Source organism: Chroicocephalus ridibundus, chromosome 2 (assembly GCF_963924245.1).
Source record: "Chroicocephalus ridibundus chromosome 2, bChrRid1.1, whole genome shotgun sequence".
Lineage (NCBI taxonomy): Eukaryota > Metazoa > Chordata > Aves > Charadriiformes > Laridae > Chroicocephalus > Chroicocephalus ridibundus.
Genome location: NC_086285.1, coordinates 148853227 through 148878242, shown reverse-complemented (window position 1 = coordinate 148878242; position 25016 = coordinate 148853227). Strand labels below are relative to the sequence as shown.

The 25016-nt window shown below is 41.8% G+C and overlaps 1 protein-coding gene across 12 annotated transcripts in view; it reads right to left on the bottom strand.

Annotated features, from left to right (window-relative positions):
- The window catches only part of OXR1 (oxidation resistance 1), a 295905-nt gene that overhangs the window by 88982 nt on the left and 181907 nt on the right, over window positions 1-25016 (bottom strand). For 2 of the 12 annotated variants that reach the window (XM_063327392.1, XM_063327394.1), the window contains exon 1: window positions 1233-1479. The exons of 9 other annotated variants lie outside the window; for them this stretch is intronic. In XM_063327392.1, coding sequence (XP_063183462.1) covers window positions 1233-1386 — 154 coding nt within the window. In that variant the 5' untranslated portion in view covers window positions 1387-1479. Of the gene's footprint in view, window positions 1-1232; window positions 1480-25016 lie in introns of those variants that run through there. One more of the 12 variants, XM_063327397.1, reaches the window with a different exon arrangement.

Sequence of the window (25016 nt, the reverse complement as noted above, 5' to 3'; positions counted from 1 at the left end):
AATAACTTAAACTAGCAAAGGAACTTAATGGTCTTTAATACTACCTTTCAGCAGAGGCCCAACTTCAACCTTATGTACAGACAATGACAAATGTGTGATCATCCATTTAGCACAGAGCTTTTTGAAACAGAAAAAAAAGGGAAAAGGTTTACTATTCATTGCATTCTGCTCTTCAGATTCTTAGAAAGCATTTTCACAAACTTAACTTTGTATATCTTTTTTTTTTCCAAGCACTCCTTAGACCATGCTGCTTTTATTAGCTATGCCACGGTTTGTTTTTAATTTCCAATTAATAGTGACCCTAGAGTCCGGTCCTCTTCTGCACAGTCTGTGTGCATCCACTGTCCACCCCTCCAGTTTTCATAGCACTTCTTACCAATCTGAGTACTCACTGCAGATGAGTAAGTTACAATACCCGTACTTACAGCCCAACGGCATCATCAAGAAAGGGGGTGACAAAAGCAGCCCTTTTACCCCCAGGCACGGGACAAAAAGAGTCACTTACTGCCTCCTGACTGACCTGTTTGACTACTAAAAGACAGAGGTACTACTTCTGCCCTTACCACCATCAAACCTACTTCCAAAGTGCTATTGACGGTTCCTCAGGAGCACAAGAGGCAGAAAACACCTTGTACACAAAGGAGACCTCAAACCTAGCAGCTTGTGCTCCACTTGCTTTTCCTCACCCTGGACAATGAGGTCCTAAGAAAATGGGATGGGGGGGAAGCATGTAATGAAAGTGAATGCCGTAGTACTGTCACTGAAACTTGGAAGACGTACAGCAAGAACAGAATAGGTTTTTTGTTATTAGACCCGTGTTCTGGTGCAACCCCTCCGGGGCGCAGCCTCCGCTCGGGCCGGAGCCCCGGGGGGCCAGGCCGCGGCCCATGTGCCGCCCCCGCCCCCCCTTCCCCGTCTTTCCCCACCGCCTCCTCCCTCGGCGGCCGCTCGGAGCCGCCCCGGCGCGGCCCGCGGAGCAGAGGAGAGCGGCCCGCTACAGGTCTGCCCGACAAGGCTGCGAGCCAGGGGCACGGCGGGGACCCGCGGGCCGCCCCCCGCCGGGGAAGGGACCCTCTCCCCGTCCTGCTCCCGCACCCCCCTCTCGCTTCCCCCGGGGCTCGCTCCCTTCCAGGAAAGCTCAGAGGGGGCGAGAAGCCCCCGGTGCCCGGAGAAGCCCCTGACCGAGCGCTGCCCCCGCCGCCCCCCGCACGCCTTTCCTTCCCCGCCGGTACCTGGCGCCGGCTCGGCGGGGCCCGCTGCCTCGCGGCTCCGGCCGTCCTGGAAGCGGACCTGGCGGAGGCCGCCGGGCACGGCCCCCCAGAGTCGGGTGGCGGTGCCGCGCAGGAGGCGGCCGCCCTTGCCGGTGAAGGCGGTGAGGTAGTCCATGGCAGGGGGCTCCTAACGCCCGGGGGGGCCCATGGCCGGGCCGGACACGCAGCTCGGCGCGGTCGCCAGCCCCGCTCCACAACTTGTGCAAACTTTGGGGCTCGGCCCCGCCTCCATTTAAAGGAGCCGCGGCGCCGCCGCCGGCGCTGGGCGCGGAGAGGCGCGACCCGGGGGCCGTGCGGGGAGCGAGCCGTGCGGGGAGCGGGCCGTAGCCGCCGGAGCCGAGGGGGCACGCGGGGGGTCTGCGCCCGCCTCACCCCACCTAGGGGTGCGCCGGGCCGGGGCAGGCCCACGGGGCGCGGCGCGGGGTTGTGCGGGGCGTGCAGGCCGCGGCCGCCCTCCGACGGAGGGGTAGCGTCTCCTCAGCGTGTGGCTCCTACCGCAGCCGCCTCCCTCAGCGCCCCGCAGCCTTCAGGGCTCCCCGTTCTTCCACAAGACGGCGGAGGGGGGAGGCGGGCCTCCCGAACTTCCCTCCGTCGCAAGAAGACGGCCCGCCCGCGGCCGGGGAAAGCTCGTGGGGGCGTAGGCCCGAGGCGGTTCATGAGAGCCATGAGCAGGAGCGGTGGGCGCCTGGGTCTCCTCACCGCCTCTGCGACCAGGACGCTGGGGACATTGGTTCCTTCCAGGCTCCCGCAGGCTCCTGGCCACCTGTACATCTTTATGAACGCAGTTTGGGGTTTGAGTGAGGTTTTGTGAAAGCGCAAGAAGAAATTTTTCACTAGGAGGGTGGTGAGGCACTGGAGCAGGTTGCCCAGAGGTGTGGATGCCCCTTCCCTGGAATTGTTCAAGGCCAGGTTGGATGGGGCTTTGAGTGGGTCTAGGGGGAGGTGTCCCTGCCCATGGACCTCTCTAAGGTCGCTTCCAACCCGAACCGTTCTGTGATTCTATGATTGCTTTACAGTGATGTGCTGCGAAGCTTTCTATTAACTTTTAGCTTCACGTCTCTGCTTCCCTTTACTAAGAAGCATGAAAACCATGAATCAAGGCAACCTCTTACTCTTAAATCTCGCAGTTTTGGATATTAAGATGTTTTACCACAGCACCTGTAAAACACCACCACGCGTGTGGTTTTGCTGTTTCACCTTTGATCACTCACATTCTTAGACTTTACTGCCATCTGGGATGCCACCGTCCTTGCTGTGCTCGCCTAGCCATGTCCCTTGTCCTCCTTTGTGTGTTAGCCAGCTTTGATACCTGGCTCAGCCTTTGAACTCTCCACGTCACTTCAGTCTTCCAGCAGAACTTACTTCATATACGAATGTGTCTTTCTTTTTGAAAGAGGCATTCGATTTGTGGTGTTCATTTGTACCCTCGAATTCTTCGTCCTCACAATTCTTGAAACTTTCAAGGTTTGAAGAAATAAAACCAGTTAGAACGTGATCCAACATTTTAACAGAGAAAGAAATATCTCGGGCATTGAATCTCATGATTAAGATCTGCCTTATAACGTGTGTTCTGCATGTATTGAGGCTGGAAGAACAGCCATATCATTATATTTACAACCTGTGCCATAGACCTTAATAACACAGAACTGTAAGCTAATGTGTTTATATTCTAATCAGAGTATGATGCAATTATATGCTGCATCTAGCTGAAAATGAAAGCATTGTTTAATAAAAAAAATACTCTTGTTGAGCCAAATCTATTGTGTACATGCAGAACGGAGGAACAAAATGCTGAGCTATCTCAACTGCTATTCACTTGTAGCAGCTGCTCAATTAAATCAGAGTTTAACGTCAGCATTTTGGAGTGCTGATTTCTGAGGGTTACTTGATGTAAACAGTACACTCAAATCAACCTTTCTACTACTTAAATCAGTTCCTTCTTGGGAGATAATGATGTTCAAGACTTTTTTCAAATAAAACCTTCTCACGGAAACAGAACAAGAAATTTTCAGCAGAATGAGCTCTCCCTCCCTCCCCCTGAAACCTGCCAGTAGAAATGGATGTGTAATCTGTCTGTTCCAGGACTAATGAATAAATCAGGAACTGCGGAGTCACTGCATGGTCTAAGTACCACTAGATGTTTAGTATATAAACTATTCTGCCTACCAGAGCTGTCTTGCCCTAAACACTGTAATTAGTTTTCATTTCATTACAGTGTTTCTGCTGAGAAGAAGTTATAGTTGGTCTTTTGCCCCATTGATTCTATTTTAGGCAAAATGTAGCTACGTCTTTGCACCAGGAATGAGTTTACAACTGTGGTGGCTCAGCACTTCTGAAAATTTGAGCTGGCTTGTTCACCAGTATTCTAGCCACATATGCGTCTCTGTTACTGTACTCATTGCATGTATTTCCTCTGTGGTTTGAAATAGTTCTTTTTGTCTCTTTCAAGCCCCTATTGTGCAGCATTTATCACTATATTGCAATTATGGAGGCTACAGATTCAGATTCAGCCAACATTTTGATAAAGTATTCAAGGTAAATGTTTTGATAAGTACAAATTTGTTAGCATGTTAGCTGCTTTCATCTGCTTTGTTCACAAATAGTCTAACTGAAGTATAAAATGATCACCTGTTACTGCAATGCAATTTTCATGGTATTGAAAATTATTGCCCGTATTCAAAAGCATTCATTTAGCAATGTTTTTAGTTAGGAAGAACAAATTCTTCAATTCAACTGTCCTAACTATAAAAACAAGATTTAGGTATCTGTGCTCATAAAAGGTAATATAACTCTTTTTAAGATGTGTGACACTCGTTATTGACTAGTGATAAAATTTCAAGGCTTTGAGATAGTACTATTATTATTATTATTACATAGTGAAGAATATAGTCAGAGCTAGACTATTTCAGTAGGCATCTTCAACACATCCAGTAGTACTATTAGGAGCTTTAAGATGCTGTTTCTACTTAGTTGTGCCACACCTACGATAGCAAGATTTTTGACAAAGATGTCCAGTGTGAAAACTGACCAAGCTTAATCCTGTCATTTCTAAAGTCTAATATACCGGGATTTAAGATTATAGCCCACATTTCTGTCTGCAAAGCTTTGCAGCATTCCTCAACTCTTTAATTAGTAGGAGCAATGTAAACACTATGTCATAAGCCATGTGTGTCCCTTTTGCCATAAAACTAAACCAAACAAAAATATGTTCTACAATATTTATAACAAATTTTTACACTTAGGTTGATCCTGAACAGTTTTACAGAAGCTTGATCATACTGCCTCTATGTCCTCAATATCTAGAAACAACCAGGCTTTCACCAAGGGAGGCTAGCAAGTTTGTATTTGTTCTCTGAATGTGCAACAAGAATCTATCCTAGGGTATTTTATGGCCTGTGGTATCAGTGCAGAAGGCGTATCTCCGTAACCTTACATTCAATTAAAACTGGCCCTCCAAAAGAAGGAGCTGGTCCTACCTGCTCGTAATTGCTTGTGCCTGACTCCATGCTACCAGTGCAAGCACCAGCCTTCATTTGGCAGGTGAATAAGCTGTGCAGTAAATCTGATCCATTTAAAAGTATCTTTTAGTTTAGTCAAAACTAACTAAGCATATTTATTTTTTGTGGCATTAATGGTATCCCCAGTTAGATCTCCAGATCTGGTTGAGTTGTGTGTAAACACCTGTGGAAGCACAAGTTGCAAAGCAAGAAAGGAGTGAGTAGAAGTGGCTGGAAGAGAGGAAGGGGAGGGAGGGAGGGAGCTGCAGGCCAGCCTCTTTGCCTTCGGTGCCAGTGTACGTTAGCTCAAGGTGATAGTGAAACTGTGGCACAAGTGGAGATGCCTTCGTATCGGTATTACGCACAAAACCACCTTCAGTAGCTACTGAATTGTCTGACAGAATATGTCTGCATTTATGATGCAACACTTAATAACATATTATGCTAATCTGTTGCTGTAAATAAAGGCACAGCCTGGTCTTGTAGCTAGATCCCAAAGTCCTGAACCAGAGCAGGCAGAGAGCTGCTTAAGCTGCATCTTAACAGAACTGGTGGTGTAGGGAAGAGAGAACAGGGATCAGTTTTGGTCAAATAGAAAAGGATACAATGAGGAAAGAGTACTTCCAAGGTCTGAACACAGAATTATATATAAAAATATTTCAAAGGAGAAAAAAAAGAAAAAAAAGCACAGCAAGTGGTAGGGACCTATCATTTGTTTGGGGACAGACCTGTTGCTTGTGAAAATAAGTGCAAATTGCAGCAACTAATTCCAGGCAAAATGCCACCAGATGCTGTGCAAGCTTCTTTAGGTCTTGGCCGGTTCACGTGCCTGGTGTACAGGATATGGGCCTCTTGCAATTCATGTTGCCAAATTTCCAGTGCTACCAAGCCGCAGGCAAAGTACACTAGGCACTAACACAACCCCCTCATCTTCTTTCGTGAGAAACGAGCTTTGTACATGCTTTCCAAGGTGAAAATCTTGACTTTAGTCATTTGGCAATCAGACAGAATTAGCGTTTGTATATACGCAACCTATATGCAAGTATGTAATTTTGACAGTTTGAACCAAATGCTTCATTTAAGCTTTCTTACTCATTCTGGAGGCACTGACTCTTACGTGGTGCTATGAGGATGCTGTATGCCTTTGTTAAGTATTCTAAATTACCATGTCTGGTCAAGACCCTACCATTTATGTGGTTGCAAAACCTACAATGAGTGGCTAAAATAGGGATTTGAATTATAACATGTATAAAAGCCTAACCTCTCTCTTAATTTTTAATGAAACCTATTTTTAGTAATGTAAAATAATTCAGGAATTGTTGTTTTCTAGTGAAAAAGCTAAAGTCCTAAGACACAGAAAAACAGACTGCAGTCTGTTTCCAATGCTGTTTCAGTAGAAATTACATACAATGCAGAATGCACATGCAGTTCCTGAAGGAGGGACTAGAACTGAAGCACGCAGAACTCCCACATTCTCAGGCATATTTCCCTATGAACCCACTAATTTGAATGAGGAAGTATGGAAGTACAGAGTTCTAGAGGTAAAAATGGTTGCACAAATCTATTTTCGTTATTAAGAGGGTTCAAATGGTTCCAAAGGACAATTCAGTGTCACTATAAATTTGGAAGAAATTGAAAAGATATAACCAGTAGGTGACACTAATGTGTGTGTTTAGAACAGGTTCTTTACAGGGAACTGTGGGTTAGGTGTGTTTGTCCATACAGGTTTCACAACACCACATCCTCTTTTCAGATTAGACACTTGGCAAGAAGGAAGATGTCATCTGCATAATAACCTCAGAAATGGTAAACCTGAAATTTCAGACTTCAGCAGGTAGGGATATAAATCTGTTTTTCCTAACCAGTTCCCTGTAAGATTAGAATGAAATGGGGGACACCTTAACCATTGATGCCGATCAGTGTTCAGCACAAAATGCAACATTGAAAGGACAAGGTAGAACAAACATGGGCAACATGGGAATTTGGCAGTCCTTGGTTCTGGACTGGGATTCTTCAAGTGTATCTTATGTTTTGTATCTGATTACTCTTGAAATAACACTGAAAAAGACAGGGAGCCGTTACAGCCTCTCTTTTAGGGGAGTTGCTTTCTCAGTAGAAAAGTGAGTCAAACTCCTACTTTATTAGTGTTTCGATTCTAGCTCAGTAAGTCTTTCATTTTCTTTTGTAGAAGCTGTATAAAATAAAAGTACCACAACTAGACATGAGGTTTCTCTAGGCTGCGGAGAACATTTGGACCTTGGGTATCTCAGCCTCCCCCTACAATGCATTTAAATACCAAAACATGCAGTCCTAAGCACCACTCCTTAGGTTTAATTTCATAATATTTAAGTACCGTAACATTCACTGTGTTTAGTTTTTGTCTTATCAAACCTAAAAAGTTTCAAGAGGACAAGTCATTCCTGTCAGATGTCACTGCAACTCTGACCTGTTTGTGCTTTGTCTGTTCTGATACAGCTTATAGTTACATTAATGTTATGTTTTTGTTTGTTGGGTTGGTATCTAACCTAATCCAAGTCAGACTATTTATATTTTGATCCTTTTTACTTTTTATAGGAACCTCTGAGGAGAAAGCAATTTTTGCTTTTCTAACCAGATTTCAAAAATCTTCATTCTATAATTTAAATTAGATAGTAAAGATAGAAACACCATACAAATAAAACATACAAACAAATCTAGGGCATTACTGAAACTGAAAAAAAATGTTAATTGATTCACAAGTCCCCTGCACTGGCATACATACCATAGTTACAAAAAAGCATAATAAGCATATGAAACTCAATAGAAATGAGCGTAAAGCGAGTGAGTGTATTTTACTCCATAAAATACGCTTAACTTCATCCTGCAAAATAATTTGATCAGATTTCAAAAGCATGCCGCGATCTTTTGACACTTTTGGAAGCACCGAATTTCAGCTGCATATGGCCTGAATTTTCAGAGATTGAGGTAAATAACAACCTTTGTTGCCTGCCGTTATCCATCTTCTCTGAACAATTAGATCACATAGTCACTATCCAACTCTCATTTATGCCATGGTTTTCAAAAAGCAGTGACAGAATTAGTATTACAAAAATATAAATTCTAAAACTAAATCTGTATTTTTCTTATTTTCCCAAAGTATAATAGTTATGCTTAGACACTGAAATGGTCCATTCTACAATAACATATCATATCAGCATTTGTTAGAATATCCAAGATATCGACATGGAAGTTTTCAAATATGGCCTTGGGGACAAATGCGTATCATGCTGTGACTTTTCCATGTTTATGGCATAACTTTAGTTTCGACTGCAGTGACACAGCTCTATTTATAGACTACCTTATCAAATAAATATGAAATGGCCTCCAGGTCTTCAGTTCATACTTATTTGGTTAATAGTGGCTTGTTACAAACAGAGCATTCTGTTCCGTTCAGGGAATTTTATGAAAATTAGTTTGGACCCTGAGGGGTATGCATGCCTATACAGACACCCATGCACTTTAAGGATGCTCACTATGTACAGCAGTAGCTGAACAAAGTTAATTTTTGGTAGGCACAGACGTCTCCCTGTCTTCATGTCATCATCTTGTTGACATTTAGTTCTTTCATCATGTGTTTTGAAACTGAATGTGGAAAACACTGACAATATAATTGATCACTCCCTAGTGTTTACTAGCTAATCCCATCCTCCACAGAGGCAAATAATACACAATTGCTTATGAAATGATAAACAATTGCTTATGAAAGGTGATCAGAAAATTGATTATTCATCAGTGATTTGAATCTTAGGCAAGCATCTTAATTCTTTTTTTTTTTCATTTTTGAAGTATAACTGTAACTATTCTTTCCTTAACACTCGTTAAATCCTTATCATGTTGTTAATGTACTGTGTCCCTGTACAGAGGTTGCTGATACTTGCTCAGAAGCAATAGAACCAGATTCCAATTCACAATAGACCTTTTTATATTGCCAGATTTGTTCATAATAACACAAAATGTCCCTCTGGTATGATACTTAGAATTGTTAAAGTTCACTTCTGTCGTACACCATTTCTGAAGACTAAGCAATCATAATATAACTGAGATTTCAAATCAAAGCACTGATTCAGATCATTAACACAAAAAATATCTGCTTTGTGATCAATCTCTTGCCACCTTATGACCAACTGTATTCCATATATTTACAGCAAGAACCACACACTTCAGAAAGCCATAGTCCTGCCTTGGGGGGAAAAAGCTCACATTAATAATCACTGAAGTGACTCTATATAATGAACAAGTTCTGTCTGTTTGAAGACATAATCAGCTGCTTGTCACATGCTTCCATTACATTCAATTGGCACTAGATCAGTTTCCAATTCAGAAAACATCATGGCTTTTACTTATAGGTTATGAGTTTTAGTTGCAAACTTTAGACATGAAGATATCTAAGATACAAGAATCCTTTTAACTGATCTGAACAAAATGATTCTTCTCAGACACCTGGAAAAAGCAGACTTAAGGACAGCTGATGAGCAGCCACATAATGCCAGTTCTAAGTAGGAATGCCATCAGAAGTATAGTGATATTTTTTAGATAAATGGGTCAAAAATATAGTCAGAATTCATCAGGAGCCAGAATAACGACAAGAGCTGATCCTTCTGGTTGGAATTTTATTCTTGTAGTAAGAATTACCGATTTTCTATTTTACTTGCTCCTGCTTAGGCAGTGCATTCTAGGATTAAGGATTAGTTAAAAAAAGCGTGAATTCTGTTCCATTCTTTGCTATCTGTTTTTGTGGTTTTTTTCCTTTAGTAAAGTAAGCGTATGAAAGCCTTTTGTACATACCTTTTCCTGAGCCATCTAAATCTGTGCAGGACATTCCTGAAATTTTCTTTTGAATGAAAACCAAGGAGGAGTATGTTGATCTTATTAGGAGGAAGTTCTGCTTTTTGTTTCTTGTAAAATCTTGCTTCTTAAGGAACATCTGGTATCTCTCTCCTTCCCTCCCCCACTGGCACCACATCATGAGCATATGCCTGAATCATTTGCTCCAATAGTATCATGTAGAAAACCTGTGGATAGTTACTCACTCTGTCCTTTTGGGGATAATTACTACAATTTATCCTCAAAAATCAAATACATTGCTTCTAGCTAGGTAAATTATTTGAAGGCTGTCCATTACTGTATTATCTCCAAATTAAGAAATTGTATCCTATACACATTAGTTTTCCACCTAAGATTTAGCAGCTTAAACCCTCTCTCCCACATTTTTGTATCCTGTCTCTGATTACTGTCACAGTTTTCTCCAGAATTATTTGCAGTATGTTGTCTGTCTTGCATTCAGCCGCCTTTAGCTGCAATTCTGTATACACCATTGAGAACCTATGCACATACACAGCTTTACGGATCCTATTTGCCTCTGATTAATTTCCTTCTATTTGTTTAGACAGGCCCTTCTATCGGCTTCAGAATGGCATATCTCACTGCCATTCATCGCACATTTCATCTGAGGATGAAATATTGTGTACATATATTGTGTACAAAATCACAAAGAAACACATTTGTTTTGATGGGTAATTAATGGTTATCTGTCAAGGTTTTTTACTCCAATGCCTCAGGATCAAGACTCAGAATTGCCCGACAATGGTTAAGCGTGAAGCACTAGTGACATGCTTCTCATCAACGAAACAGCTTGCTGTGTTTTGCAGAAGTCAAAAGCTTATTTCTGCCAACTATAGGTCCTAATGTTAATGAATTATACTAGTTCCAGGTTGGAAATATATAGAACATATTGGTTTAGCCATGAATCTTAGTGAGGCCAACAAACCTCACAGAATCACAGAATCTTCATGGTTGGAAAGGACCCTTAAGATCATCGAGTCCAACCAAACAACCTACAATCATCTCTGCCACTAGAGCACGCCCTGAAGTGCCACATCTAGACGTTTCTTAAATACCGCTAGGGATGGTGACTCAACCACCTCCCTGGGCAGGCTGTTCCAGTGCCTGACCACTCTTTCAGTAAAGTAATTCTTCCTAATATCTAACCTAAACCTCCCCTGCTGCAACTTCAGACCATTTCCTCTGGTCCTGTCATTATTCACCTGGGAGAAGAGGCCAACACCCACCTCTCTCCAACCTCCTTTCAGGTAGTTGTAGAGGGCAATGAGGTCTCCCCTCAGCCTCCTCTTCTCCAAGCTAAACATGCCCAGCTCCCTCAGCCTCTCCTCATATGACCTGGTCTCCAGACCCCTCACCAGCCTGGTAGCTCTCCTCTGGACACGCTCCAGCACTTCCACGTCCCTCTGGTACAGAGGGGCCCAGAACTGAACACAGCACTCGAGGTGAGGCCTCACCAGTGCCGAGTACAGAGGCACGATCACTTCCCTGCTCCTGCTGGCCACGCTATTCCTGATACAAGCCAGAATGCTGTTGGCCTTCTTGGCCACCTGGGCACACTGCTGGCTCGTGTTAAGCTGGCCGTCCACCAGCACCCCCAGGTCCTTTTCTGCTGGGCAGCTTTCCAGCCACTCTTCCCCAGGCCTGTAGCGTTGCTTGGGGTTGTTGTGACCAAAATGCAGGACCCGGCACTTGACCTTATTAAACCTCATACAGTTGGCCTTGGCCCATCGATCCAGCCTGTCCAGGTGCCTCTGTAGAGCCTTCCTACCCTCAAGCAGATCAACACTCCCACCTAGCTTGGTGTCATCTGCAAACTTACCGAGGGTGCACTCAATCCCCTCATCTAGATCATCGATAAAGATATTAAACAAAACTGGCTCCAAAACTGAGCCCTGAGGGACACCACTGGTGACCGGCCACCAAGAGGATTTCACCCCATTAATCACAACTCTCTGGGCACGGCCATCCAGCCAGTTTTTAACCCAGCGAAGAGTACACTTGTCTATGCCATGATTCGCCAGCTTCTCCAGGAGAGTGCTGTGGGGGACGGTGTCAAAGGCCTTACCAAAGTCCAGACAGACAACATCCACAGCCTTCCCTGCATCCAGAAGGCGGGTCACATGGTCATAGAATGAGATCAGGTTGGTTAAGCAGGACCTCCCTTTCCTAAACCCATGGGTTTAGGCCCTGATCCCTTGGCTGCCCTGTGCTTGCCGTGAGAGCTCACTCAAGATGATCCTCTCCATGATCTTTCCTGGTACCGAGGTCAGGCTGACATGCCTGTAGTTCCCCAGATCCTCCTTCCGACCCTTCTTGTAGATGGGCGTCACATTAGCCACCCTCCAGTCATCTGGCACCTGCCCTGTTGACCAGGATTGTTGATAAATGATGGAGAGAGGCCTGGTGAGCTCTCCCGCCAGCTCCCTGAGTACTCTTGGGTGAATCTCATCTGGCCCCATAGACTTATGTGTGTCTAGGTGCAGAAGCAGATCATTGACTACTTCCTCCTGGATTATGGGTGGGTTGTTCTGCCCTCCATCCTTATCTTCCAGCTCAGGAGGCTGAGCACCCTGGGGATAGCTGGTCTGACTATTGAAGACGGAGGCAAAGAAGGCATTCAGTATCTCAGCCTTCTCCTCGTCATTGGTTGCAACTTTCCCCCCCACATCCAGTAAGGGATGGAGATTCTCCCTTGCTCTTCTTTTGTTGATGTATTTATAAAAGCTTTTTTTGTTGTCCTTAATGTTAGTGGCCAGTGAATGGAAAGGTGATGCTGTGAATAGAAGGGATAAAAAACTATTGTCTAGTCTTGATCTGTTTTCTTATTAAATATGGAAGTAAAAATTCAGATATTTGAATAATGATGGAACTTGCCTCTCAAGTTCCTGCTTATCTGATGTTGAAGTCATGCAATGGGTATGCCTCATAGCTCAAGGTTACTGAAGAAAGATGTGCTTTCTAGTAGCACAGTACCCTAACTGTACTGTAGTGTAACTGTCTCATTTTTGTTCCAGAAGTCTGAACACAGTCCAGCTCATGAGCTGGGCTGTGTGCATGATACACTGGTGTGGAAATAAGGTAGTGGTGTTGAGCACTGACATGTTGATGCTCTTACAGGAAACCAGGGCCATATAAGTCTCACTCTGCATAAAATGCAATTGCTTAATTTTTATTAGTAACCCACCATAATGCCAGTTGATTATAAAGACTCAGTTCTTCTAAAATATAGTGTATTGAATGTGTTGTTGTGGGCTTTCTCATCTGTCTCTTCAAGCACCAAAATTACAGCTGTTCATTTTGAAGTTCAGTAGTGCTGACAGTTTCTTAATTGCTGCAATTAAATATCATCTTTATTAGGAGCCTGAAAGCAATTCTGAAAAAAAATAAATTTAGACTTGGTTTAGATCCCCAGTGACTTGCCTTTTTTTGCACAGAAAGCTTTCATGGACTCTGTGGTATTACAGGACGTCTGGTGTTACTCAAGACTTCATGAAGAAATTAAGTTGTAATAATAGAATTAGAAGACATCTGGATAAGCAACATAGCAAAGTATCAACAAAATTTTTAAGTCTTGGTTTGTAATTCTATGGTTTTTCTTTGAAGGAGTCAATAAGCATGTGGATAAGAATAAGCAGTTGATAGCAGTATACTTAAATTTTCAGAGAGCTTTTTACAAAGTCCCTCGCCAAGAAAATGAAGCTGTTGTAGGATGAGAGGGCTCATTATTTAATATCCTTTAAAGTACAGTAAGCAAGAGATCGGATTTCACAACAGAGCAAGAATGATTATCAGTGCAGCCCAACAGAGATCCACGCTTTTCAAATTACTGGATTTTTAGGCTAAAAGGAAAGAAAAAGGTGATGGAGTTTGCTGATAATACAAAATTATGTGGGAAACTCAAATCTACTGAAAAAAAGTTAAAAATTATTTCATAATATGGATCATAAAAAATGGCAGGTTAAATTCACTGTTGGTAAATGCAGTGTAAAGACAAGTTTTGCTCCAAGTGTATAACTATGTTTATACATACACATGGTGATGAGCTTTAAATGAGCTATTACCATCCAGGAAAGAGATATATGAAAATGTCAGTCAACAGACATCTGAAAGGCAAAATAAATATGAATTACTAGAAAAATTTAGTTACACTACTCTTTAAATTCTTCTCATGAATATAAATTGTAATGCTGGTGGACCCTCTCTCAAAAAAAGATGCAATGTACCCAGAAAATGTACTAAGAAGAGCAACAAAGGTGTCAAGCTGCTTCTCTCTAGAAAAGTACAGAAAAAAATACCATGTAGATAAGTAGAAAATAGATTGGAGAAATACTATTCACTGTTTCTCATAATAAGAGGGAACCTAATGAAATTACTAAGCAGATTTCAAGAAAGGGAAACATTTTGTTACAAAACATAACTGAATCACAGAATTCATTACAACAGGATGTTCTGTATGCCAAAACTAGGAATGGTTCAGAAAGTAGTTAGAAAAATTCATAGAAAGTCCATCAAGACCCATTAAGCAGAAGAATGCAGATACAGACTCTGGTTTCTGGAAGTCCCTATGCCACAGACTGCCTGAAGCTCGAGGAAATGCCAGCAAAGCGTCTTTCCATACTTGTCCTCTTGTGTATTCTTTCCCTAATTACCACCTGCTACTCGACACTGTGGGAAATAGGACACTAAGCAAAAGCATTGCCTTTACCTCATCCCGCCCAGCTGTTCTAACATTAGGACTTGCCATGACACTGCCCCAGCCCCCTTGCTCTAGAACCAGAAGTCCTCCATAGGTTCTTTCCTTGGGTCATTTGCTTCCTCTACAGACGGAGGAAGCTCAGGAGAACAGGTCTGGGGGGCTCAGAGAGATACGAGACACCTCAATTGCTATAGATCTTGAAGCACAAAGGGAGAAAAGCTATTACTTTGTTTTCATTTTTCTCCCTGTTTTGACCTCCTGAAGTGAACAGAAGTTGGTATCGCTTCTCCATCCCATTTGCCTTATCCGGAAAATTGGAAATCTCACCGACTGCCGGTGTTGATAACTTTGTTTAAAGAGAAGTCATAAACATGAAGCGTATGGAGTAGCAAAGTCAGGAACCTGTATGGAAAAGAATCCAAATGGACTGTCAGGAAATCCCCAAATGTCTAAGCATTAAGGGCTCTGAAGTTGTGCCCTACAAAGGAAAGCAAACGTGGAAAAAAGAAAGAACTGACAGACAACCACCAGATTTTGCCAGACATCCAGGCTATATTATAGTGGCTTGTAGCCTGGCCTGAGAAGCAAATGGTGACTCAGAAAGGGCAGAGAATGTATCCAACAGGAGCTTTAGACTGAGCATAACAAATATCCCTCGGTGCTGGCGCAGCTGCGCTGCCAAGCGGGCTGGCAGCCGGGGAGAGGAGCCTGCCCACGCCCTGACTCCGCAGGTGCTGCTTCACACTCTGTAATACAAATAGTTGGCACAGGGCTTTCACAGCACTTTTCCTCCACGTGCAGACGTAAGATAGGTTATTCTTTGGTTTTCAAAAATTAAAACAAATCTTCAGTGTTCAGGGCTTTTAAGAAGATAGGTCCTATTTTAATTTTTTTTTGTAATCCAAAATAACATTTTACTGTCATGCAGATTTATTATCAACAGAAGAACTGTTACAATTCAGAAACTGTGGCCTACAGAAGAGAACGTTACTGAAAAAAGCCTGTAACCCAGTATGAATATTTAATCTTTTTTTTTTCAAAAATGAACCTGGAAACAAGTCTACCATCAAGTGTAATGGTCTAACTTCTCATATATGACTTAGCAAACAGAATATGATAATTTACTAAAAGACAACACCAGCAATACCCAAGATTTGCTTGCCAAAGTCTTACAGCTATGCCAGAGGCCATAAAATTCCTACTTGCAAAATGTATAAAATTGAGCTAAAATAGTTTTAAAACAAAGATAGAGGAAACATATATTCTTACTGTTGATGGACAGCATGAAGCACTGGGAGCTGTTGCTTCATTTTCCTTGGCCACGCGCAGAGGCTATGAGGATGATCACAATTTTTTCCAAAAAAACCCTGTGTTCTGTGCCCAAATGGAGAGACGTATGAGGACTATGCCCAACAGCTATGATCACTTGTGACTTAAGCTACCAATACTTAGGTGCTCTGATTGCTCAGCATTTTGAGAAATTCCCCAGGAACTGTAGTTTGCTTTCCTTCTATCAGTTTGGTTCAACTACCAGCTGTATCAGCTGGTGGAAGGCTACATTTTACCTTATCTCTCCAACCACTACTACATTTTCTGCCTTGACACACTTGTTCCTGATGGGACAGTATGAGATAACATGGGGTGTGCTGGCAGTTTTTTTAGAGCTTCCTTCTGATAGCTCAGCAGCGTAGTGCAACTGGAGCGACAGCACAGAAGTGGCCCTTGCAGATCCTACTGGAGACCACAGGAATCAGATATTGAATTATCAGAGTGAATAAAGTATTCTAATAAATACCATCGTTATTTTGACTTCTGTTTTCAACACTTCTAGGAAAAGTGAAGGGAGGCAGATAATTCGGATTTGTTTGGCATTGAGATTCTACTCAACTCTTTAGAATACACAGAAAAAACCAAACCAGTGGCCCCAACAATTCATAACCTAAACATATTCTTGCAAACTGAACTCATCCCGGCTTTACGATGCTGAAATCCTTTGTGATAAAATTATTTTGCTTCAAAGGTGAATACAGACATCGCAGGTGCAATCTAGTAGATGCATAACATCCACTCATCTACAAATAGTTTAAATTATTAGTATCCTCCATACCTCCCATGTCCTCCGGATTAAGAATATTCTACATGATTATTCTGTTTTAGATGCACTTCCTTATTTGACTGTTTGACTTTGCTTGTATTTTCTAAGGAAATTGTATGGGGTTTTTTTTTATGAAATTAACTGTCAGAAGCCTTAACAAATATATCTATAATTTTATTTAATGTGAGTGCACCACTTGTTTTCATGTGATGCAGATTTTCAATTTATATGAGGTATGCTCCTCTAAAAAATTCCCTTAACCTCAGTACCATAAAGTTGCCAGGCTTTTTACGATGTAATTTGTATTTAGTGTTCTCTGCATAAGGACATCAAACTCAACACCACTTCTGGCATTAAATATTTCATTTCAAGCTATTATTCTTTTAGTATTGGATATATTTTGTTTTGTAAGTCACAGAAAAACTATATTCTTTCAAATGAAATGTATAGTAAGTTTTACACTGAAGTCTATTGGCCTTTCCTTAATTCCTGTGAAGACTAGTGTTTTTCCTTTACATTCTGAAGCCAGCAGGTAGAAAAAAAAAGATAGCAAAAAGTCTCATTTTATAAAGCGTGCTTTATATGATTTTATGCATGCTTCTCTTACATGATCAAAAATGTTGAGGTTGGTCAGAACTTGTAGACAGCACATTACCATTCACTATTTCTCAACAGACTTAACATTTAATATTACTTTTAACAGGCGTGATGACATCAGGGAGCACAAGTTATGGCATTCACTTTCCAAGGTTATTCACACTGGATGACACAAGGTCTTGCTGGTACTATAAACATTCCCCACCCCTCCTACATGGACTGCATGTAAACCTGCAAAACAAGCTTGCAAGTGCTGCAGGGCCCTGGGTGAGTGGTTTGGCAGATACCTAGAAAAGGTTTTTACTGAATGAAATAGCAGAGGGGAGTAAGTCTCTCATGGTGATATAAATAGGGATTTCAGGAGCAATGTAATGGTCTGCGTTCACTGTAACTAAGTGCTGCCCATGACACAGTGTGACCAAAATGGTCTGGATGTGGATGCTGTCTTTCCATTTGTAAACTGGTCTGACTCAGGACAATGGTGTCCCAGTCAACAAACGAACACCACTGGGTGGTTAGCCTAGACGATATTCCGTGCTGGGAAACACAATTTATTACACATTTGGTATCCACAGCAGTGTTTTGACTGTTTAAATGCTTTTCCATTTGTTTGGATAGCAAAATATTTCTTCACATATCAGCATTATTGCCCTAAAGAAAAAGAATTAGGAACAGAAATTGTGTGCAGCTTGCACAATCACACAAGTCTTTTGAAAGAGGTAATTAGACCTTAGAGGGCAGATTGCCATGGCGTATTGCAGATAGGAAAATCTTGCTCAATTTTGTGGTCTGCCATGCCTCTTGCATTTCATGAAGGCATTTTGCATCATTTGAGGGTAAAAATTCTTATAAATATTAAAAAGCAGAGCAGTTATGTTTTGTTTTATTGCAAAGCAATATTGTCTTATCCTCACCCAAAATTAATTTTTCTCTTTTCTTAAGAAAAACGTTCATATAAGTAGATGTTAGTGCCACTACATTCTCCGTCACTCCCCTTTTAACACCTTTTTAGACTTAGTGTGAAACAGAATCTCGCAGAAGTTCTGAGGCAATGAAAGTGTAACCATGCTGGCCAGTCAGCCCTCCATAAAGAAATACTCCATTGCCATCTACACATATAATGCAGAGTTGGATTTCTTTAATATCAGGTTCTTCAGACAGATCTCCCATGTTTGAAAGTGCTTTTTTGCAAGGTCTTTGCCTTTTGTTTTTCAGAACTCATGCTTCAAGAAGAAAAGCCAAATATTAGTCTAAGTTTAAGTGCAAACAGATCCATAGGGATGATCTCCAACCCATTTTCAGATGATGCTCTTCTCCTTTCTTTCGTACCGACAGACACTCAGCCACACCCAAACGTAACTGGAGATACTGCTCTTTACATTTACTCCCTGTTACAGATACTGATAATGTTTTTAGGAGGGGAAAAAAAGAAGTGAATTTCAGCAAACAATTGAAAATGAAAATGTGGTGCAGCCAGTGAAACAAGAACATTGCACAAGTTGACAATGAGCTCTTGCAGTGCTGGGGAGAGAACATCTGGTTTCTCTCTATACACTCTATACACTAATAACTGATCAAACTACCACAGCAAGGAGTCAGCAGAAAACTGTAAGTGGCAAAGTGTTTTCCCGTATGACAATAAACAAATTGCAGACTGCCTACTTGGGAATCTTATTCTTTACATAACCAGTGAACAAAATATTAAAAAGAAAGTACACAAAAGAACCCCAAAAAAGCAAATTTTCCCTTTCAAAATATGGCTGTCAGTTAAAACAGCTTTACTGGAAAACAGCAATAAACTGCCTGACTCGCCCAGTTTTCTCAAGAAGACACTGTTACCTGCCGTGAACAAAGTACAGCTCTTTTTCACACTTACAATACTAAATGCTTCATTTCTTCCCTCCCTTATCTTTGATGTCCGTGTTGCCAAGAACAGTCTCTTTTCCCACATAAGCACTGTCTGAGCTAATAATAATAGTTTTATACAGCTGATGATATAGATATGCATAAAGTGCCTGAAGCTGCATTGAGGAGACACTAACTGAAGTGTGTATTAGCTTAGTATCAAATAGCATCTTTAAAAGCTGCCTTTCCTAAATACTTGGCCTCACTCGATCCCTTTTAATATGAGGAACTGTGCACTGGATCGTTCAGCGGGGATAGTAGAGGGAAGCAGCTAAGAACCATTCTGCACACAAGAAATGGAGTTCTATGGCCTTTTGTTTTTACTGTTAAAAAGGTTTGACAAAGCGCATGAACATTTAAGGTTCTATCTTCCATTACAACTCACGTCTACTGTTCTGCAGGACAAAATTTACAAGTGGAGGAAGCAGTTATTTACCACATCTGACATGATTTTCCAAAGAAAGGACACAGTATCATGATTCACACACTCCGAATGAATTCCTTATATGTACAGGAACTAATCTTGCATTGCTAACATCTAAGAAGGTACAGTCTCTGGCGTTAGCTTTACAGACGATATTCTTGAAACTTCTCCAAAGGGAGTCTCAGTCTCATGCCGGTACATTCCTCCACTGCAGAAGTACTTGATCGGAGATGGCACTGTTGTAATGGCTTAACCCCAAGGCACTGGAATCTAGTGAATGGTCACGGCCAAAAATGAAAAAGATGCTCTGGGCCAATTTCTTCTGTCTTCTTGGGTCACACTCTTAACTCAGCTTTGCTTTTGGGTCAAGAGGGAGGTTGTCTGAAGAGCACAGAGTGGTATGTTTGCAAAGCACAGAGCGGGGATCCATGAGGTTTTACAGCAGAACCCCTCTGGTGCTACTGCAAGTCCTGCACTTTGCTTCTCTTATTCCACTACAAAACCTTATTCCAGAATGTTAATAAACTGGCTAGTACCCTGGGCAGAAGAGGGTTAATCAAGAGAAAAGTGAAGAGCAACCTTCTCTTCTTGTTAATTGTTTTCAGAGCAAACCCAGCATGCAGTGGAAGAATTAAAGTAAAGCATTTGACCAAGATTTGTTCATGCCAGACACACCTTTTCTTGCCTCCTTACTGAATACAGAAATGTGTATTTCCCTGAGGGCATTCTGCAGAGTTCTGAGATGTAACGTTTTGACAGTGGAAAAGTACAACTCTAAATATAGTACATATTGTCAAACTTTGTTTAGAAGAATTTTCCAATAGATATCCGTTCAAAACTGTACCTTGCTATTGGTTCCTGTGCAAACCCTTTTATTAATGAAGCTTCTGCAAGCCAGTAATATCAGTGTGCAGCCCTTAAATGGGACAGATTGTTTTGGCAAGTATTCAGGCACACAATGGACCTTAGGTTCACATTTATCTTTGTCATAGTCTGCAGTGCAGGAGGTCTTACTATTTTGTTTCTTCCTTTTTATTTACTCACTGGTTCCTCTTCTCTGGCACATAAGAAACTAAGTCCTTGAAAGGCACAAAAAGTACAGTAAGCTACTTTATTTCCAGAGCATTTCCATGATGGATTCTAACCCACAGCTCACAAACTTCTATTCATACGGAAGGAGGAGAACCTAGCAGTGAAAAAGCAAAAAGGACAGTAACAAGTCTTTGAGGCAAGGAAATCCAGTATCTGAAAATCCACACAGCACCGAAATCACAAATATCAGAGATGGAGAGTTTAAAGGAAAAACAGTAGAACTAGTAAAAAGACCACTTTCTCTAGCAGTCTGTCCTTCCAGCATTAAGAGTTCCCTCATTATACACAAAATTCCATGATACCACACATGTCACATGTAATCCTGTAAGGGGGTAGCAGAGGCATGGGCACAGTTACTGGAAGAGAAGGGAGGAAGCATGTCCATGCCATTTTTATTGCTCTCTTGAAAGGTTTTTCTTGGTGCAAATTAAGGATTCACAGAGCGCACTTCATTCTCTCCCCAACTTCTGGTTTTGATGGAACCCCCTGAGCAGGAGAAGGCAACCTCTGAGAAACAGCATGCAGGGAGTAACCAGCAGGTCAGGATCTTCTCACAAATAACATACTACTGCGGGAAGCCTAAGAAGCGTGATTCTTCATGCTTTATTGGAGCTCTAAGTCCAACCTTTGACTCCTCCTCTGTGACAACAGGCATGTATTCTGCCTCATCTGGGTACCTAAAAAATACTTTGTTTCTCCCCTCCCTGTTTTCTGATTTACTTCTAAAGCTACGTATTCCTTGAACTACGTTTTTGCTCACACTGTATGAAGAGCTCTTCAGGCACTGCTGTGATACAGTACATGCCTACTGGAAGGAGAACCAGAGAATAACAAGAAAACAAAAATAATAAAGAGACAAAAAGAAGAAGAAATTTCAGCACCTACGAAACAATACAGTACGGTTTTTCGTCATCATAAATTGCTGCTAAATTTTGGAAAGATATGGGTTTGATGGATTGACTGTTAAATGGATAAGGAATTGGCTGCATGGCCACATCCCAAGAGTTTTAGTCACTGGCTCAAAGTCCAAGTGGAAACCAGTAATGAGTGGTGTCCCTTAAGGGTCCATACTGGGACCAAGACTATTAAATATCTTCATTAACAACATGGACAGTGGGATTGAATGGCCCCTCAGCAAGTTTGTGGATGACACCAAACTGAGTGGTGCAGTTGATTCACTTGAGGGAAGGGATGCTTTCCAGAGGGACCTTGACAGGCTTGAGGAGTGGAACCATGCAAACCTCATGAAGTTCAACAAGTCCAAGTGCCCAAGTGGGTCAGGGCAATCACCAATATCAGTACAGACCAGGGGATGAATGGATTGAGAGCAGCCCTGTGGAAAAGGACTTGAGGATACTAGTGGATGAAAAATTGGACATGAACTGACAATGTGGACTTGCAGTCCAGAAAGCCAAGCACATCCTGGGCTGCATAAAAAGAAGCATGTCCAGCAGGTTGAGGGAAGTGATTCTCCCTTTCTCCTCTGCTCTCGTGAGACCCCACCTGGAGTACTGCGTCCAGCTCTGGAGTCCTCAGCACAGGAAAGACATCAACCTGTTGGGGTGGGTTCAGAGGAGGGCCACAAAAATGATCAGAGACCTGGAGCACCTCTCCTATGAAGACAGTCTGAGAGAGTTGGGGTTGTTCAGCCTGGAGAAGAGAAGGCTCTGGAGAGACCTCGCTGCAGCCTTTCAGTATATAAAAGGGGATTATAAGAGAGATGGAAAGAGACTTTTTACCAGGGCCTGTAGTGAGAGGACAAAGGGGAACAGTTTTAAACTGAAAGAGGGTAGGTTTAGATTGGACAGGAGGAAGAACTTTTTTATGCTGAGGGTGGTGAGGCACTGGACCAGGTTGCCCAGAGAAGCTGTGGATGCCCCATCCCTGGAAATGTTCAAAATTAGGTTGGATGGGGCTTTGAACAACCTGGTCTAGTGAAAGATGTCCCTACCCATGGTAGGAGGGTTGGACTAGGTGATCTTTAAAGGTTCCTTCCAACCCAAACCATTCTATGATTCCATTATTTGCATGCCATAGTTCTGTTAACATTTCATTTGGTGTGATGTTCCTATGAGGTCTGGCTGCTGGGCTACATAACAAACAAAGGGTAAAGTGAATCAAATTCCATTTTTCTGGATGTGCCTCCCTTTTCTGTCCTACTGTGTGGGTCGCAAAGTCTCTGAATGCTTAAAAGTTTTATTCAGGGACATATATGCAATACAGGCCTACACAACGTCCTTTCTGTTTTCCTCAAAATGCGTTCACCATTGGTCACTCTTTTTTCCCCCTTTTTTTTGTCTCCTTTTTTCCTCCTCAAAGACTAGTAAATTATATTGTTTGCAATCAACTTCAAAAGAACAAAGTCTTCAGATTTATAATTGTATCTCTAATCTTTTGAAGAAAATTAGAAGACTGTAAAGCTGAAGCCTTACATGAGCTGTCTGTCCCAAATGAGGGGACATGAATGAGGGTAAAACGGGAAGGGTGTTTGTATACAAGACAGTATCGTACACAGAAATAAACCCACCACACCTTGTAAAGCAGAAGTTATATATTGGTTCTCCACTTGTCTTTAAGGTAGTAATCACTTATCGAAGTGTAAGTGTATTCTAAGGACATAATGTTCTCATTTACTGTGCTTCTGAAAGAGTGCTCTGTAATTTCCTTAGGAAAGGGTGCAGATAAATATTCCTACCAGACAGGCAGGAGCTGAAGATCAACCCTCTGACCCAACTTGGATTCAACAGTCTGAACCCTAAAATTTCTGGCGTCAGTCTGATATTGTAGAAACTCTTGGTCCACCAGAGGCAGATCCTTCAGGGATGATACTGCACCGAGAACTTCAGAGTCTTCCAAGCTGTATCCCATGACAATTACAGTTCTACATAAAGAAACTGGAATCACAAGCTATCCCTGCTATGTTCTTCCAAATATTTTGTCAGTAAGTAGAGACACTGGATGTCAAAGGGGTTTTTGACAAGAGTAGTAATTTCTCGCTGCTCTCCTACAGTCCCTTTTACCTTCCTGAGAGAGACTCTTCAGAGCAGTTTGAATCTGCAGGTGATCCTTTTGATGTTACTTGCCTTAAATTTCTGCATTGCACCTGTATGCCTACAGAGGGGGTATATTTGCCAGTAGCTGAAATATGACATACAGGAGTCCATGGAAACTGTCCACAGCTTCTCTTCATTTGGCGCATTTCAAATCTTGGCTAAATTGCTTTAGCAGGGTACCTCTTAAAATCCTTCTCAGGAAGGATAATTAACAGAATGCATTTGCTTTCTCTATGACAACTTTTTTTCCCCTTAAAATTAAAGGATATGCAGAACTACATAAGGAGAGCACGTTTGAAAATAGGAGCTGTGGTTCCTTTCTATCAATTATGACCTTAAATAAAAGCAACAAGCAACCTTTTTGATAACTTCCCAACCCCTGAATTTAAATTAGCATTGAAGAAGACGACTGCATTCATTTTAATTGACTTCTCATTTTTATTACAGATGATTTAAAGGTAATTGAATCCTTCCCCTGTAATGCATGAAACAGTGCAATAGAACTTATGCAGTAAAAGCAGGCTGACTGTGATGCTGCTGTAACTCTGCTCTGACGGTGACTTCCAAGTACTCTGGATGAAAGCGGTAACTTTTGACTGCACATTTATTTGTGGGCACAGTACTGATGCTAGAAGGAATGCCCATCAGGACAAAGTCGGTTTAGGCAAAGCGCATTTTAATCTCACAAGGTGGCCAGACCTTGGAGCCACATGAAAATAAAAGCCAAAAGCTGCAGACAGTGGAGGAACTGCATGAAAATCCCTCATCACTAAGGTAAGCACCAGTTTGCTATCATCCTCAGCCCCAGATTTCCCTCATTAGGCTTTTGCCAATATGCAGATTTTTCACATGACCTTGGTCTGTGTATTGCAAAATGCAGCAAAACTACATTTCAGCTTCACAGATGGTACGTTTGGTCTTCTGGCTGAAAGAATTACAACTTGTCTTGGAAATTTTAGATCTGGGCTTGCTTTCCAGGGAATCTCAAGTGTATGTTCCAGCAAACGCATCAATTGCATTAAGTAGCCAAGCCTCCAATATTAAAACTCAACCCCAGTCTTCCTTCTGTGGCAGAATGTGGCACTGTTGACATTCTGATTAAATCCAAATGTCCTACAGATGTAAAATGCAAACCATACGAATAGAGACTTGTAGTAACAAATCTGTATAAAGGTGAGGAATTCAAAGCCACAAACACAATTTTTTCTAATTACCTATTGCAATAAAACTACATTTTCTGGAGAGATTATATGCTTGCAGATATTTTTGATGTTACCAGTAGAAATGTAATCCTTAATTCATGTTTATAAACCTGACATCCTTATTGTTAGTGATTCAGTAGATTGCGAAAGTGTTTTTTAAAAAAAGCTATCTCAATAAACCCTAAGATATATTTTAATCCTTTGGAGGTAAACTGAATAATTCTCCAGTGAATATTTACTACCTTAACACGGAGAGGAATGAGAAACAGAAAATTCTAGTTGAAACTTTACGTTAAAACGCTG